Genomic DNA, 16,190 nt, shown 5'->3' with positions numbered 1-16,190 from the left:
CCTCCCCCTTGGGAATATGCTTCCTCTCATTTTATTGCATTCTCACTAAGCTCATCTCCTATAAAGCTGTAGTTTACTGTCACAGCGGTACCTAAATAAATGTCAATGAAAGGCTCAAGTTAGTAAATTAAGAGCTCTAGTATTCCTAGGCAGAGTGAAAATGTCATTCTTGTGAAAACATTCTAGGAAATGTAATACATGTAACATTAGGCAGGTAGCATAGGAATTTACAGCAGCCTAAAAACCTATCAAGCGAGCTGGTGAAAAGTTGTACAACCTCAGAAATATCTATGCAGCAATAACTACTGTCTACTATCTGAGACAGAGATTGTAAAATTTAGCAAAGGTTCACAGGAGAATCAAATTCTGCATTAGGATTTCCTTTCGTAAGTGGTTTTAAAATTTCAATTTAAAAATGAACATTTTCCATCATATTATAAAGAGCACTTAATAAATGAGTCACAAAGACTTGGGATGCCTCTGTGTATTCTCTGTTCCTCCTGTTTTAAAACTGGGAATATTCAGTTGACTGAAAGACTGATGAATCTCTGATTAGCAAGCTGATAAGTCTAGAAAATTACTTTGAAGGCTGCATGGCAAAAGAGTCATATGAAACTAGTAACTCACAAAGTGTGTCCTCTTGATGAACTTTGCCCATCTCCTGTTCAGTTTCTTCAGCTCTTTGGAAATATTTGATCCAACTTGCTCTTTGCTGACTTCAATGAGATAATTTCCAGCTTCATTTAAGGAACCATGAATTGAATTCCTCTTTGCCAGGACCTCGGCAGGGATCTAGACAGAGGCAGTGAAGTAATTTAAAGCAGAATCCTGTCAAAAGTTTATTTCCAAAATGAGGAACAGAAAAGCAACAAAAACAGCCACTGTCCCATATAATGCTTTCCTTCCAGGAGGCCTCCAAGTACCTCTGTCTGCCATCACAGAGAGAAATCCAACCACATACCTCTTTTGGATGCTCATTTCTGTTTTCTTCCAGCCACGTCTTTAACAAGTGATTGTTTTCTGTATAATTACTCCAGGAGGACAGGACTTTCTGTAAGGTGGTATTTACATTGGAAATATAGTCTTTGCACGTGGAAATCTTTGACTCCACTGTCTTAAAAAGTTTGCTGATTTCTTGAGGGTCTCCGCCTAGGACATCAAACAGGGATCATCGTTATACATTTGGAAACAGAGAGGTTAATTAAGTAGAAACACTATTTACACAGAACAGTAGATGGAATTAAAACTGGTGACAGCACATCAGTTCAAAACAGAGGTCTTCATATCAACTTATGTGCACAAACTTACCTAAATCAGGACCACATATGTTTTTGTTTTTCAGATCTTCACAGATTTGAGTAGCAGTTTCTAGTTGTGCTTCAAGATTCTTTTCTTCAATGAAATTCTGCCCAAAGTGAAAAGCAATTGATATAACTAACACTGAAGCACATAAAACTGGGTAAGAAATATAGCTTGGGACACTTTTCAAATATGAGCCTACAACCTGCAGGTTAAAAATAAACTGAGCAAAGCCCATCCAGCAACTCAGCTGCACCCTTCAGCCTGAAACAGATCTGTTCTTCTGTTTTGCTTGTGCAGAGAGTAAGGTTAATGGGAATGTTAATTCCTGAATGCCATTGCCTGAGCCACAGCCCTGCATGAGTCAGGACTGCTTGTTTCAAAAAGTTACAGCCCCAGGGCAATACTGAGAAATAACATCAGTCAGATGATCAAGTCAGGCAGAACTTAGTCATGTAAGTCCAAGAAGTGCTAAAAGTGAAAAGTGGGTTTCCCTGCACAGAAATATCGATGTGCCTAGTTCCTGCCACAGATGAAATAAGATCCAAACTGGGCAAGAAAAGGGGGAGAGAAGAAAAATGGGAACAGAGGAGGAGACTTCTGCTTCACACATCCACCCAGGGAACGAGGGTTGATCCTCAGCCTCTCTCTGTCTGAGTTGCTGAATCTCACCCCCAGAGCTCCCCACTCGTACAAAAGTCCTACCCAGCAGGCTACACAACAGCCTCCCCTGCGGCCTCCCTCCACCACATCACCACTCAGCCAGGACTTCATATCATGGGAGCAGCAAGAGAAACCAGCAACAAGCCTTAAACTCCCCGGGAAAGCTCTATATTCTATCAGCTTGAGCAAGACCATGAACCACAACTGTAGAAGTAACAAGATAATAAGTATTTATGAAACCAACTGAATCAACAACCTCTGCTCAGATTAACCCTGTACTCCCATGTCACCACAGGGTAAGGCTGATACTGCTCAGGAAACCTACTATTTTATACAACTTGTTGCCTTCTTTCACAGTTCTCAGGCTGGTGAAATCCCCACTAATTTAACTAGGGATTTGCCACTGAAAAGCTTCTGAGAAACTCTTTAGAAACTCCACTAAGATGGAATTCACATTCCCATTAACTGGAGATGGGACAAAACTGATGCCTTCAGTTTTCATCTCTGCCTTTATTCCTGATGCAATACTGTTTGTCAGTATTTGGGATGGGGTAATCCATCCCCTCCTACAAGACTACCTGTGGCATCATTTTAGTAATTTGACTCCTGAAGCTGAACTAAGCACAAAATTTAACAAAACAGGACAATTCATATTCATCATTAAGCATAAGGAGGTAAAGAAGCAGGGAGGCAACAGCAAAAGGCAGTGTTAGGCAGCAAAGTGAATAATGGTTGGTTTTGAAGACAGCAACTCCTGAAATTACCCAGGAGAGGTTTCTGTGGATTGGAGACAGGGAAGAGCTGCTACTGCTGGGTTAAAAATTGTCTAGAAAGAAATAAATCTTCACAATAAAAATAAAAAAAGGCAGAGAGAAAAAATACAGTTGTGGCTTGCATTACTTCTCCAAACTGAAGAAAGAACTCCCATTCAGAGCAAAATGGGAAGATGTAAGGGGTGAAGTAAGTTTCTGTGGAAGTCTACCTGCCCTTCTTTGCATAAATCCCAGATCTCACCAGTCCACCATGCTTCTAACAACTACCATAGCATCTTCTGATGAGAAAGAGATAAGCCTGAATCAGAGAGAGCTGGGAAAGAAGAATTACTGTCAGGGTGTGATACATGTATCTTAAACTTACATTCCAATTCTTCAGCAGTGATTCCACAGACTCTTTTGATCCATATTTCATGTCCCAGATATTTAGCTTTAACGTCACCTCATTGGCAATAGCTGAGCAGAGTCCATAGTGGTACTCAAGAAAAGTGCTGAAGTTTGTGAAATGAATATTGCTGAATCTACAAACAGAAAAACATTCCAAAAGTTTTTTCATAACCATCGGATACACAAGGCATTAACATACAAGGTTTTTACCCTAAAAACTCAGAAATGCACATATGTAAATATTATTTTGTTATGAAAGAATAACATTTTAAGATAAGAACAACTCATTTTTTTAAGCAGCAACAATTTTAGTCAATATTGTCTGTTCAATGTATGGAAAACCTTAAATGTCCAGAAAAGGGGCATCTGCCATCTCTATGCCAAAGTATCTCAGGTTATAGATACAGATTTACTGGCCATATTTGAAAATCCTCCCAACAGATATTTGGGACTGTACAAGCTGTAGATCTCAGTGATTTTAAAAGGTGGAAATCCTCACCACCAGCGAAATGTTTACATTCAAAATATTCAGGTTTCCTATCCCTAGTAGGTGTTTCCTATCCCCACTACCAAAGGGCATCTGAAAAGGTCTTGTTAATGAGCTCCACTCTGTACACATAATTAACACTCATTGGACCAATGAGAGACTCCTGCCTGCTCCACTTGATAGTCTGTGCTTAAGTGCAAAATGCTCTTTTTCTGCAAGGCATGGATCAATTATGTGCTTTTTTCAGAACAGCAGAACAAGTCAATAGCAGAGCTAGAATACAACGTAGTCAAAGTAGAGGAAATATAAGCATCACAACCTTCTTTTCATTTCCTCTAATTTTTCAGGCAAGACCAGTGGCATATTATTCTCATCTTCATTCTTAAATGACTGAAGGGTGTCCAAGTGAGCATCAAAACAATCCATTAAACCCTGGGGAAAAAAAGACATAGTAAGGCATTCATTTTAATCTAGAGCATTTCATCTGGGAACCTGCAAGTCACCTGCCATTAGGGTGAGAGCTATTAAGAATTAGCCAGCAAAAGACAATCTTCCAGTGCCTTTACTCATTAAAGTGCAATAAAAGTATTTACCTCATCACCTTCTAAAAGGCATATTTAGTGCAGGACTACCACATTTCTCTTATCACTGTGCATCTAGTTAAATATAAGGAACATGAGCCTACACTACTCCTACTATCAGTGTTTTCTGCACTTTCACTATCACCTTTAGGACATAAAAGTGTCATTGTAACAGTTTCAGGATATTAAGTTGTTCTTAGCTATGTGTCAGCAAAGACTGACAGCAAAACCTGTTGAACAAACCTGTCATGTCACTTGCTTAATAGCTCATCTGACTGCTCAATAAATTTCTGTCTAACGCCATGATGACAGCACATCAAATTAACCACCTGATGGCCAGTATCACATGACGGGGGAATATTATACAGGCATGTGTCTCAGCACCAAATTCCCTATGTAGAAATAAAACATAAAATGCATTGCACAGAATATAAGCATATTTGTAAGAGGCACATCAAGAAATATGAGAAAAGTTCATTTTTATGTAATAAAACTTGCTAGGAAGCATGTTAATGGAAATGGCTAAATCCAGGGACAGCCCTCAACCACAAAAACACTGCACAGATTTTAAACATTTGATTTTGTAACCTTAACGCTATACAAGTCACACAGTTAGGAGCATTGGTGGGTAATTCTCTAGACCTTAAGAGAAAGTAAAATTTCCATTATAAGGCACCACCTTGGCAATATGATCCCTGACTAGAGGACTGACTAGAGGAAGGAAGGAGAAAAAATTCTCAGCAGAATGTCTTCCCATCAAGAAAAGTGGATTTGACAGAAATGAAGTATTATAGATTTCTTCTTCTCAAGGAATGTAATGATTTTTATCTACATATTCAATGGCAAAAACAAAACTCCTTAACAAATTACATCTCCATCTTTGTCTCATTCTTAAAAACACTTTAACTACTTAGGCTGCACAACAGAAATCTTGGATCAAATGGTTAAAGGCTGGTAAAGGAGTTAAAAAGCCATCTCTCATCAGGAAGTGACTAGCAACAGCAAAAAAAAGTGGTGTTATCAAGCCACTTGCAAGAACCTCCACTGCCCATTATTTCAATTCTCTTTAAGGACTTGCCAAAAAAAAAAAAAAAAAGCAGATTTGTTCATAAAAAAACAAAGTATGGCATTATGATGATCAGCAGGCATCAACATATCTGCTCTTTCAGAGTTTTCAAACTCAAAAAGATGTTTAAATTATCAGTGAAAAGTTTCAAGATCGGAATAAATAACTTGCACGGTATCGAGGTATCAAAGTATCTCCTACTGCCTTGAACAGAAATACAGAGTGATTCAGCAAATATTTAACTTTAAACAAATTTGCTGAACTCACTGGAATGTAACCTTGAGCTCAAGTGCTTTTCTGAATAGGTATGCATTGAGCACAGATTTAAAGATAAGGATGCAATTACCCTGTGTTATTACTTAACAAATAAGTTGCAGGAACCACATAAAAAAGAATACCATAATTTACTCATTCAGGTAGTATTCAAATTTAATCTCACCCCAGTGAAGTCAGAAACCTTCCTTATAGACCCATGCAGTTATTTAATTAAACTCATCATTCTTCAAAGGTATGTTCAGAAGAGCTTTTCATCTTCAGAAGATAAACATACACACCCCACTTCCCAAAACGTCAAACAGCAATTCCACAACAAGTGCTTTGCTGGGTCAAACTGAAGCAGAATGTTCCTTTGTGATCAGCATACCTTAAGTATTACAATTTTTTCTCTGAAGAGAGACATTGCTTTAAATGGGTCCTGCAAATCAGGCAAATCTTCTGCCTGCAGATGTTCTACCTCCTGAAGCCAAGCCTCAATGCTACCCAGAGGGGAGGGCAACATCTGGTCCAGCTTCGCTTTCCACTCGTTAATCTTTAAAAGGAAAACAAGTGATTAAATTTCTCACTATTATTTTCTTCTCCATCCCCAAGATACTCATAAAAGCTGCATAAACTGACACTCCAGACATCCCAGAAACCCACTCCCCCCACCTGTCACCCTTCAGGAAAGGAGCTTCCAGTGAAGTCAGCTGCAAATAAGTTATGTTTATCTGAAGCTCAGGTTTCCTCCCAGCCTGTAACCTCTGTAACACCACAGAGAATTTGGTGTAACTAATCCTTCGCTGGTGACCATCTCAAGGCCCAACAGCTGGAAAATTTATAGTAAACTAGTTGCAAAAATAGAGGGGAAACAGAAATGAACAGCCTTCTGTCATGAGGTTGACAAAAAAGCTCTTCCAAAAAGAGTAAGTACCAGCATGGCCCAACACGTCCCTATTTGTGGCAGAGGGATCTAACACAGCCAACCTCACTGCAAAGCACTGACCAACCAGGTCTCACTATATCAGGATCTGTGCCATGGGAAAGAATATATTAACACACTTTTCCCAGCTGTATCACTGTCTGAGCCGTGACTATGTCCCAAAATAACCTTTTAAGCATAAATAGGCCAAAAACTTTCATCAGAAGAGTGCTCAAAGATAACCAAATGCAGGGCATTTTCTGCAGACATCTCACAGTCCTGAGGCTCAGGAGGCAGAAGGGTAACACACAGTCACCTTCTGCCTCCTCTTGGGCACTGAACACCACTCAGACTGTCTGGACTTCAGGTTCATGGTCAATAGCTCTTTTATCATTCCAAATAAAGTATCACCTCCCCACTTTTCCCAGAGTGAATTCTTGGGCAGACTCAGGCTTCTCCATCACACTGGTAACAAGGTGAGCAAGAAATGCCTCTGACCTGAGAGATCACTTTATCCCACTCTTCCCTCATCTGCTTCTGGTCTTCACTCAGCTCAGCTTCACTTCTTTTTGATGACAACACAGGTAGAAAGGCGTTCTTTTCTTGGTTAAATGTTTCCATAAATGACATCATTTCCTAGGGATAAAATAGAAGAGTAATTCACAGAAATCTTCAGATGGAAGCTCATGAAGCCAAGTACTGCCTTTGAACACACTGGTATGACTTCCATTAACTTCAAAGGGTGTGATGCATGCAAAGGCAAGATAGCAAGAGGCATACTTGTCTCCAGGCAGTGTTTGGGTCTGAAATTATAGGTGCCATTCCCTAAGTCTGTATTTAATACGATGTCAGTGCAGTCAGAACACGGTTCTCCCCTCCCAGCAAGAGAAAGGGAAAATTCCTCTCCTCACAGTTCCCCACGGGCCATTTTATTACAAACTCTGGCAACAACATAAACCAAAGGAAATTTTACTTCAGCACAACCTATGGCCAACATTTCAGCTACTCCTCTACAACGTTAGTTAGGCAAAACCTACTGTTGTAATTAAAACAGAATAGTGAAGCCCCTGCAAAGGGCCTACGCGCTTGAATCTCGTCCAAGCCTTCAACTACATCAACTAAGATACTACTTTACTCTCTCCAAAAGAAATGTGCTCTGCTAAGAAACCAAACAATATATCTTTTTCATAATAGAAAGGATTTTATCCTACCTTTCCTCCAATCATACCAAATTCATCGTCAGATTTCCAACTTTTGTTTGAAAGTTTATTTAGCACTTCAGTTTAGGCAATGAAGATGAAAAACATTAAAAACATTCCCAGAAACAGCTTCGTTTCACAGAAGCAGTTAAACATGAAATGCAACTTACTTTGCACTTCTGGTAATATGTTTCATTCTCTGTGTCAATCAGCAGCTTTGCTAACTTCTCCTCCTGTGCAGCCAACCAGCCCATGGCCTCTCTTACTTTTTCCTGGTAATTAGAGCAGAAAATTTCATTTTTCCATTTTGCAAGCCTTGTTTTCAATTTACATTGTGCCATAAAACAACACTCATCAAGCATACGATAAAGTCCGTTCAAAGCTACTGAAAAACAAATTCCTGGCGACTCTGATGACTTTTGGGTTAGGCACTATTATAGAGCAAGGTCAAAGTTTTAAACCTGGCACTGCATATGTGAATGAACCAAAAGAAGTGCCTGACTGCAGTCCTCCTAAAAGGAGATTATTGGTATGGAGATATGTGAATAACCAATTAATACATAAACTTTCATAGACGAATACAGAGAATAGAAAATGTGGTTTTCCAGTCAGTGTCATCTGTGAGTGACAACTTCTGTCCACTTTACATGTCAGCTATTAAATTTAAAGCTGGTTGTTCCGCGTATTTGCAAATCTGTTTGTCTCTACCCCAACATTTACACAGACTTCAGAGCACAGAGGAAGACAACCAAGCTCGAAAATGCCCTCTGTAACACTTAAATGAAAGAAAAAGATAACCTCCACAGCAATTCCACTAAAAATCTGTAACATGGAGTCTTTTCTACCACACAGGAGCATCATAAGCTTCAAACCAATTGAGTCCTGTCAGTAGCAGAATCAGAGGCTCTACAATCTGACTGTTACTGACTGAGATTATAAACTGGGCAAAGAAAGCACTGATAGTCTTCGCATTCATGATGCACCTTCATCTAAAAATGTCCCACTGACAAACCACATGACATACCTGCATGTCTTCTTCAGACTCAGGCAAATTCTTGGAGTATTGCAAAAACTGAGCCACATAAGTCATGATTGATTTTTCATCTGGATTCATAATGTCAACATCTACAAGAGCCAATACAGCATTTACATAATTATGCAGCCTTCTAGGCCTGATCACATAATTACACACTATACTGTAGTTATTAAAACACATTACCATAAACATGTTTATTTTGCAACAGCTCACTTAACATACCATTGACAGAAATTAATATGTGATGAACATTTTTTTCCTTGGGAATATTTTAATATAACATGATTAACTAATGAAGAAGTTTCTCCCATGAACAGGAATGTTTCATATCCTTTCTTATGCATATTGTTCCTGCAGTTGTTGCCAATTCAAAAATCATATAATTCCTAAGTACAGCTGACTCTATAAAGAACTTGAGGTTTGAGAATTACAGTAAAGATCAATGTTCCATTTCAGACCTAAGCACAGTCTTACTTTTTCCTGTGTTACAATTCAAGGCACACAGGATTATATTAATCTGACTCCTGATAACGAAGATTTAAAAAAAGCTGATCATTTACCTTCAGGCTCAAGGAGCCGTGGGATATTCAGCTCCAGTTCTGCAATTCTGAAAGCCTCTTTCAGGTTTTCTTTACTGCTTCTGGCTTTTGCCTTCTCCAAATCAACTAGACCTGGTCGTAAGGTTTGGATGATGGCTAAAAAAGCCAGTCCACTCCGCCAGCTGGACTTGAAATCAGTCACGTTGATAGAGCCATGCCTACCCCAAAAATTATTAGAGACAAAATATTAGGCTTTCTGAGTAAACAGGCTGAAAGTACAAATTTAGAAATAGAATATAAGTTTAGTAAAATGGAGTATGAAACAAATCTAAGAGAACTCTGCCACTGAACTTCTGCAGAAGCTGAGTCAGACAACAGTACAGTCAATACCACCCAATTTTTCTACAAGTACATATTTTTATATTATTCTTGAAAAATGACTATTTTTTTTGTCTTATGTTGCATTCTGAAAATGAAGCCTTGCTGATCCAATATCCCTTCTGAACACCACCTTTGTGCTCAGTATTTTTGCTTTCTATGGGATGGAAAAACAACAAGCAAAGCACTGCAGAACATGAAGTATTTGTCTGTAAGGGCACTGAGAACTGGAATCAACTCTGGCATTTTACACAACCCAGAACTTAAAAGTGATGTACTACTGCAGGAAAATATTTCTTTTTCTCTTAGTTTAGTGTCTTCAAAATATCTTCTATTAAGCAGTGCCTGGAAAAGGACTGTGAGATGCCCAGCACTGCAGGCCACAGTGAATTCTGGGACAACTTTCCAAAACCAGCCTGTATATTATGAGTATGTTACAGCACGGAAAAGATGTGGGATTTGGGGTGATCAAACTTAGTTACAAAACAACTGGCCAAGACTTACAAGATTTTTTTCCTTTATCAAAAACTACTGATTCACTGATAACAAAATCATTCAGTGTAATGACAGTTCAGAAAAGATACTACAAACCAGACAGTAGTATTGCTGAAAAACAGGCAAAAGAAAGAGGAAGATTAAATAGACAAAGACATGGTTTTTACATGCCAATTAATCTTGTTCTGACAAAACACAGCTAAAAGGCAAACTTCAGTGCTATTCTCCCAGAAGAAAGTGTCTGATGTGCTGATGAAGGCCTTTATCTCCAACTAATAACATGGAATATTAGTAGGATGTTATTAGAACAAAAAGCAACCAAAGAGCTGGAGAGAAAGGAGTGACATCACTGTAAAACATATTTGAAAGATCCTGGAGCAAAGCAGCAGCCCTTGAAAAAAAGTGTAAGTGGCAGAAAGTCTGCTCCTTGCAAGAAATATCTGTATCTGCTGTAGACTGTGTGCTGTGAATACTCCCACTGAAAGCAACAGTGCTATCTGTACAACAAGCATAAGGAAACATCTATTTAGAATTAGGGACTGGGACCTCCAGAATGAGGATTAAACTTTGGGATCATACACTGTTTTGACAGAAAGAAACAAGACGTGGGAATCGTAGAAATCCTACATTTTCCATTTAAAAAAAAAAATTAATTATTGAAATTTTTTGAACCAGTGCCAAACATGAGGATTAAAACTAGCAAATCATGTAAACATTCCACTAGACCTCTCACACAGAAGCCCCCAAAAAGAACAGCAAAGCAACTCAAATTACATTGTTGTATTTTATTAATAAGATGAGCTTCACTCATCTCAAAACATTTAGGGCCTGATTGATGCTAAAAGTACAGGTAAGCACATCTGAAACGTAAAGGGATTTCTGCTAAGCTGTCACTAAGCAATATTAAAAAACAGGGAGAAATATCACCACATTTAGAGGAAAGCAGTAATACAAAATGTAGCATACTATTTATAAGGCTTGGATGGAACTTACAGTGAACACTGTTCTTTAGCCCACAACAATAGAGCCTTTGTAGCAGACATCTTCCATCGTTCCTTAATTTTAGCACTTTTTTTAGCTGATCTGCTTGCCTTTGGAGAGGAGTCAACAGCACTTGAACAATCAAGTGAAGGCTGATTGTAAGTACAAGCAAGTGTCCTGGCAAGTTCTTCAATCTATCAGGGATGATGGGAGACTTAATCAGGCTTCAGTGAAAAATTACCAAGACATTAGTGGCAGAACACCACAGAGAATTAGACAGGACTCAAATCACAGCTGTAACAGTAGTTTCCCTCCCACCCAAAATCAGATCAGGCTTCTTAATCTGTACAATCTGAATTATTTCATGCGGAATTCCCATCTTTAGGCAAATTTTTGGCAGGATATACTCATCCAAAGACTTCCATGTTATCCTGTGGGTACCAGCAATGACATCAAGGGTCCTTCTCACTCAGTTTCTACTTCTACCAGTGACAGCAGTCTGTGTTTTCTGCAGTAGCTGTGTTTTCTGCTGTCAACAGTGACATGTATTAGACATGCTCAGAGTTAGCCTGCTCACTCAGGGTGCAGGCCTCAGAGATCTACATCTGGTTAGAGAAGCTTGGTTTAGGTAAGAAGGTACTGCATAGGCTACGTGCAGCACAAGAATCTTCAGCATCAAAGTGCCTCTACCATGAAAAATATGGGCCAAATACTGTTAAAAAACTTTGCTTCTGAGCTTCTTATCATATAAGAAACATTACTACGACAGCCTTTGTGTTATTTCAGACACCTGGTACTGAAAAAAATAACAGCAAGAACTGTACATTGTAAGCACAGTCAACAGTGAAGAGCAGGGCTGCCTCTGAGGGAGATGGATGAGCCACTTCACACTATTTGCTCCATTTGGAGCTTAATCGATACAGGTCTTAGACAGGCAAAGTTTAGCCTGTTTTTTAATTTGTTACTTCAAGAAAAATCACATTCTTTCCTTCCTACCATTCGCAGCTACATACTGTTCATCACTGCCATCACTGCACTGGTGAAGCAGCACCGGTGCATCTCCTCCTTGAGCTGTCACTTCCAGATGTCAGAAGATAATCTTCTGCTTTGTTCTAATTCATCTCATTTGGCAATCATATAACACATTTTTGTGCTTTTTCCCCCCTACTAAAACTCTCTTACATCGCTGAAATACTTACATGAAAATGAAATATAATGGTCCAGATTAGGCCAAGCACAATGGAAGGTTTTCCTTCAATAATGTCAGCAACATGAATATTTATGAGTTTCAGCTAAGAAGGAAAAAAAAGGGATCATTGTTAACAAAGAAAATGTTCCACCAGCTAAACTGGCTTTAGTTGGGAATTTTGAAGTTAATACTCACTGATCTGCTCTTTAAAAATGTCAAAGCATTTTCTATATTACTTCTACACTGGAAGGTATTAAATCCTTTTTCCCGTGGCTGCGAAGCAAAAAGAACATGTTACATCCTCAACTGCAAAAATTAATTTTATTCTACATTTTGATAAGGGAAGTCCTGCAAAGATTCATAAACTGCTTTGGATCAACTTGTTTCAGTGTGTTTCAGAGTCAGTGGTGTAAACTTGCAACTAGTTCTACGACTCCAGAAGGATCATTCATATGGTTACAATTAAGCATATCCAGAAATCTTTGCTGGATTTGAAAAAGGATTGAGGTAATATTTTTATTACTCTGTCTTACCAGATGTTGACCTGAAAGCACTTCCAACAGATCAAGAAGCAAATGTCCTTGCTGTATGTCTGTATACAGGTCTGAGATAACAGAAGGAGGCGTATGCTGCAAAATAAATTTTTATCTTTTGTCATTTTGAATTCATCACACTACAAAATATCACACTCTGATTACTCTGTTAAAAAATGTTCAGCATCCTTTATTTTTTCATTAAGCTGGAATAAAAATCCTGCATCTAATCAGCCATATCCTTCTTCTTCTAACCCTTTATTATGTTTGTGTCTTATTCCCCTTTGCTCTGCCTCTGTGTTTTATAAGGGTTATTTTAGGCCTCACTTTCAAATATTTACATTTTTCAAGGAAGCATGTTGCAAAAGACCCCAAAATTTTGAGAAAGGGAAAGCTAAACAAAGCAGTTAATTCATATTTTGAGACCTTAATCAATATACCCCAAGTACAAATTTGAGTATAAAGTTGCATAACTAAACCTCTTTTTACCCGCTTGTGGTGAACATAACACAAATTTATCATGAGCTCATCAGCTTCTGCTCAAGGAGGGACCAAAATAGGATTATTTTTTCTTACCTGAGCAAGTCAGAGCCTCAGCACAGCTGCAGGAGCTGTTTTGTGAAAGCTTAAAGAGTGCCTACGCTACTGTGAGGTTTGTCTTAATACTTACCAGTCACTCAGGTCAGCTCATTACACTCATGTTCTTGGATTGCATAATAGAATAACACTTACCTAATCACAGTAAAACTAATTGTAAACACAGAAACCCATAAAACCCCGAGACATGTGCCACAATTCACCACAGATTTTACCACATGAGCGAGGAAGAGTGTCATCTACTTAAAAACCGTCTCTTACAAATGTTCTTGGACGTTCACCAATACAGTGCTGTTGCACTTATTAAACAAATGCTTTCCAGGGGCTACTTTTTCCATCCAGTGATAAAAAAAAACTCGTATTAATTTTGTTTATTCCTAAAAATCAATCTCCATACAGCACATCCAAATTGAAAAGGCAAAAGGCATGTCTTTGCTAAAGAATCCCGTTCCTACCTTTGCCAATATTGAATTTATCCAACTAGTGAAGGTTTTCTTCTGTGTGAACTCTCGCTGCACTGGGAAATAAAAAAAAAAAAAAGGAAAAAAACTGTTAATGGAAAAAGTTATCTGGTTTTATTTCTCTTTCTTAAAAACTTACACGGCGTTCTTCTCAAACCTAAGGTCCATTCTTCCAGATATTATGTTACTATTAACTATTATTTAACATCAGTTTTTCTCGAGTCATATTTTAGAGATGGTATTTTCTTGCTTGCAGGGTTGATTCTGCAGAGACCTCTACAACCATCAAGCATACTCTACAGGATGCAGCAAGAAGCAACTAATGAAGGTTTTCTCAGAAGCTGAGCAAATACAAACAGTGGTGTGAACACATAAGTCTATAAAGAAATATGTCTACAACAAATCTGTTCATTCCTAATGTTCCTTGAAGGACTCTGGGCCATCATCAGTACAAGATACATCTTGAAATTCAGGAAAAGCCATGCATTACATTGGGTGATGGGACCAGGATGCAGACTGTGATAAATGCACATCTGAAGGTGAAGCCACACAATGAGATGTCTTGGCTGCCAACTGAAGTCCTGGAGAGTTATTTGGCTGTCATGGGGGGAACACAATCTCTAACAGCAACCTTTTCAGTGCTGGACCCTCCCTAGGGTATACAGATTATTAATCCAGCCAAAAAGGAGCTCATAGGGTTTTAAAATAGGTGGAAGGAAGAAGGAAGTGTTTGAACTTGTATCACAGCAAAAAAACAGTGACGCAGAACTCAAAGTGTGACCCAGTGACACACAGATATCCAGCTCTGCCCCCAGGTCCCTCACAGTGGTATACGGTGGGCAACTACCACCAGTTGTGAAGGGAGACAGGGAACTAGTTAAGACCAGGTTTCAAAAATCAGAGTATTTAAGCTGTTTCTTGTACCAGAGTAGAGCTCAACAGAGGGGAAGGCTGTTCTTTGTGGTCTGTGGGCGGTAGAGACAAAAAAAAGATGAATTCCCCCGAAAGGTGAAGCAGATGGTGAGCAGCAGAGTCAGACCAGACCAGCTCCCTGGCCCTGGTCATGGCCAGTGCATTACGTGACTCTCCAGTTCATGCTCTCTCCCAAAAAACCAGCCCATTCCCAAGAAACACCACAAAACCCAACCATACATCCCTAGGGGCTGGATGTCTGTACACAAGTCTGAGGCGACAGCTGGAGGTGCTGGCCCCTGAGATTACAGACTCCCATTCCACCAGCAGCCATTCCAAAGGCTCGTGGGAACGAGCCTGAACACCAACTCCTTCTCTCCCTTTCCACAGCAGCCTTGACTGCAAGTGCTTGGACCGGCTTCCCAAAAACAGATTAAAAAGTAACAGCATGCCCAAAAGGGGCCTGCCTGGAGCTGTGGGAAGGTGGTCATCCCTGCCTTCTTCCCCACTGGAATAAACACCCAAAAGGCTGCACTGGTTATGAATAGCCCAGGCATTACAAAGCAGGTCAAATGGACTATTAGCTGAGGAGGGCAAGACTACACAGCTGGGAGAGCTGATGTGTTGGTCACCCAAACCATCACCTTTGACCTGTGCCAGCTGCAGGGCTCTTCCCACCCTTCCCTCTGAGGGCTGAGGTGGGCACATGGCGACGGGCAGTGCACCAGGGGTATCCTGCAACGCTCATGGCAGGCAGCAGGGAAGCAAACCCTGAGGGGCAGGAGAGGTGCAACGTGGAGAGAAAGAACAAGCTCCTCTCCCCGCTGTGCTGGGTGGCCGGAGGGGCTGAGTCAGGCAGCTGGAGCAGAGGGTCATGGAGACAGAGAGGCTCGGAGTTCCCATGTACAGAGAGGCAGATGGACCAGGGAATGCCCATCCAGGGCCCTGGTGGGAGCACAGGAGAGACCTGTGTATGTCCTGCTCCGTGGCCTCAGGGCAGCTCCCCGAGGGGCTGTGGGTGGTCCAGCAGGGTGAATGGCCCATGGAGGGACACAGTGGGCAAGGCAGCTGGGGGGGTACTCGCTGCCCACTTCCCAGCTGGGATAAATCCTCCCACTGCATGGGAGAGGCAACTGGACACTGACCAGGCCATGGGCTTGCACAAAGAAACAAATCTAGGTGGGAACAGACCATCCCTTCTGCCTCTGAAAGCAAGTTCTTGCACCAAAGATTAATTAGATGCAAGTTTGACATCATAAGGCAAGTGAAAGACTACTCAGCAATAGATATGTATGTTTTGGTAGGCTGGGCAGGATGAAAGATACTAAAAATATCAAGTCCTTGGGGGAAAAAAAAAATAATGTTGACTCCTCTGCCCATGAAAATGAAAATGCCACTCAGAGGAAAATGTCTCACACTTTACTACACTCTGGGAAT

The 16,190-nt window shown here is 40.0% G+C and overlaps 1 protein-coding gene across 3 annotated transcripts in view; it reads right to left on the bottom strand.

Annotated features, from left to right (window-relative positions):
• SYNE2 (spectrin repeat containing nuclear envelope protein 2) overlaps positions 1-16,190 on the bottom strand; it is a 180,580-nt gene that overhangs the window by 137,939 nt on the left and 26,451 nt on the right. For all 3 annotated transcript variants that reach the window (XM_017807555.1, XM_017807558.1, XM_017807556.1), the window contains exons 3-17: positions 13,836-13,897; positions 12,784-12,879; positions 12,446-12,523; positions 12,261-12,353; positions 11,074-11,255; positions 9,229-9,425; positions 8,657-8,757; positions 7,803-7,904; positions 6,932-7,069; positions 5,900-6,064; positions 3,929-4,041; positions 3,100-3,256; positions 1,309-1,405; positions 962-1,149; positions 628-792 (exon numbers count right to left, since the gene is read on the bottom strand). In XM_017807555.1, the coding sequence (XP_017663044.1) occupies positions 628-792; positions 962-1,149; positions 1,309-1,405; positions 3,100-3,256; positions 3,929-4,041; positions 5,900-6,064; positions 6,932-7,069; positions 7,803-7,904; positions 8,657-8,757; positions 9,229-9,425; positions 11,074-11,255; positions 12,261-12,353; positions 12,446-12,523; positions 12,784-12,879; positions 13,836-13,897 (1,934 nt within the window). The remainder of the gene's footprint in view (positions 1-627; positions 793-961; positions 1,150-1,308; positions 1,406-3,099; positions 3,257-3,928; positions 4,042-5,899; positions 6,065-6,931; positions 7,070-7,802; positions 7,905-8,656; positions 8,758-9,228; positions 9,426-11,073; positions 11,256-12,260; positions 12,354-12,445; positions 12,524-12,783; positions 12,880-13,835; positions 13,898-16,190) is intronic.

The sequence above is a fragment of the Lepidothrix coronata genome, unplaced genomic scaffold (genome assembly GCF_001604755.1).
Source record: "Lepidothrix coronata isolate B3197 unplaced genomic scaffold, Lepidothrix_coronata-1.0 Scaffold19, whole genome shotgun sequence".
NCBI classification, from domain to species: Eukaryota; Metazoa; Chordata; class Aves; order Passeriformes; family Pipridae; genus Lepidothrix; species Lepidothrix coronata.
This window is presented reverse-complemented; position numbering and strand designations above follow the sequence as displayed.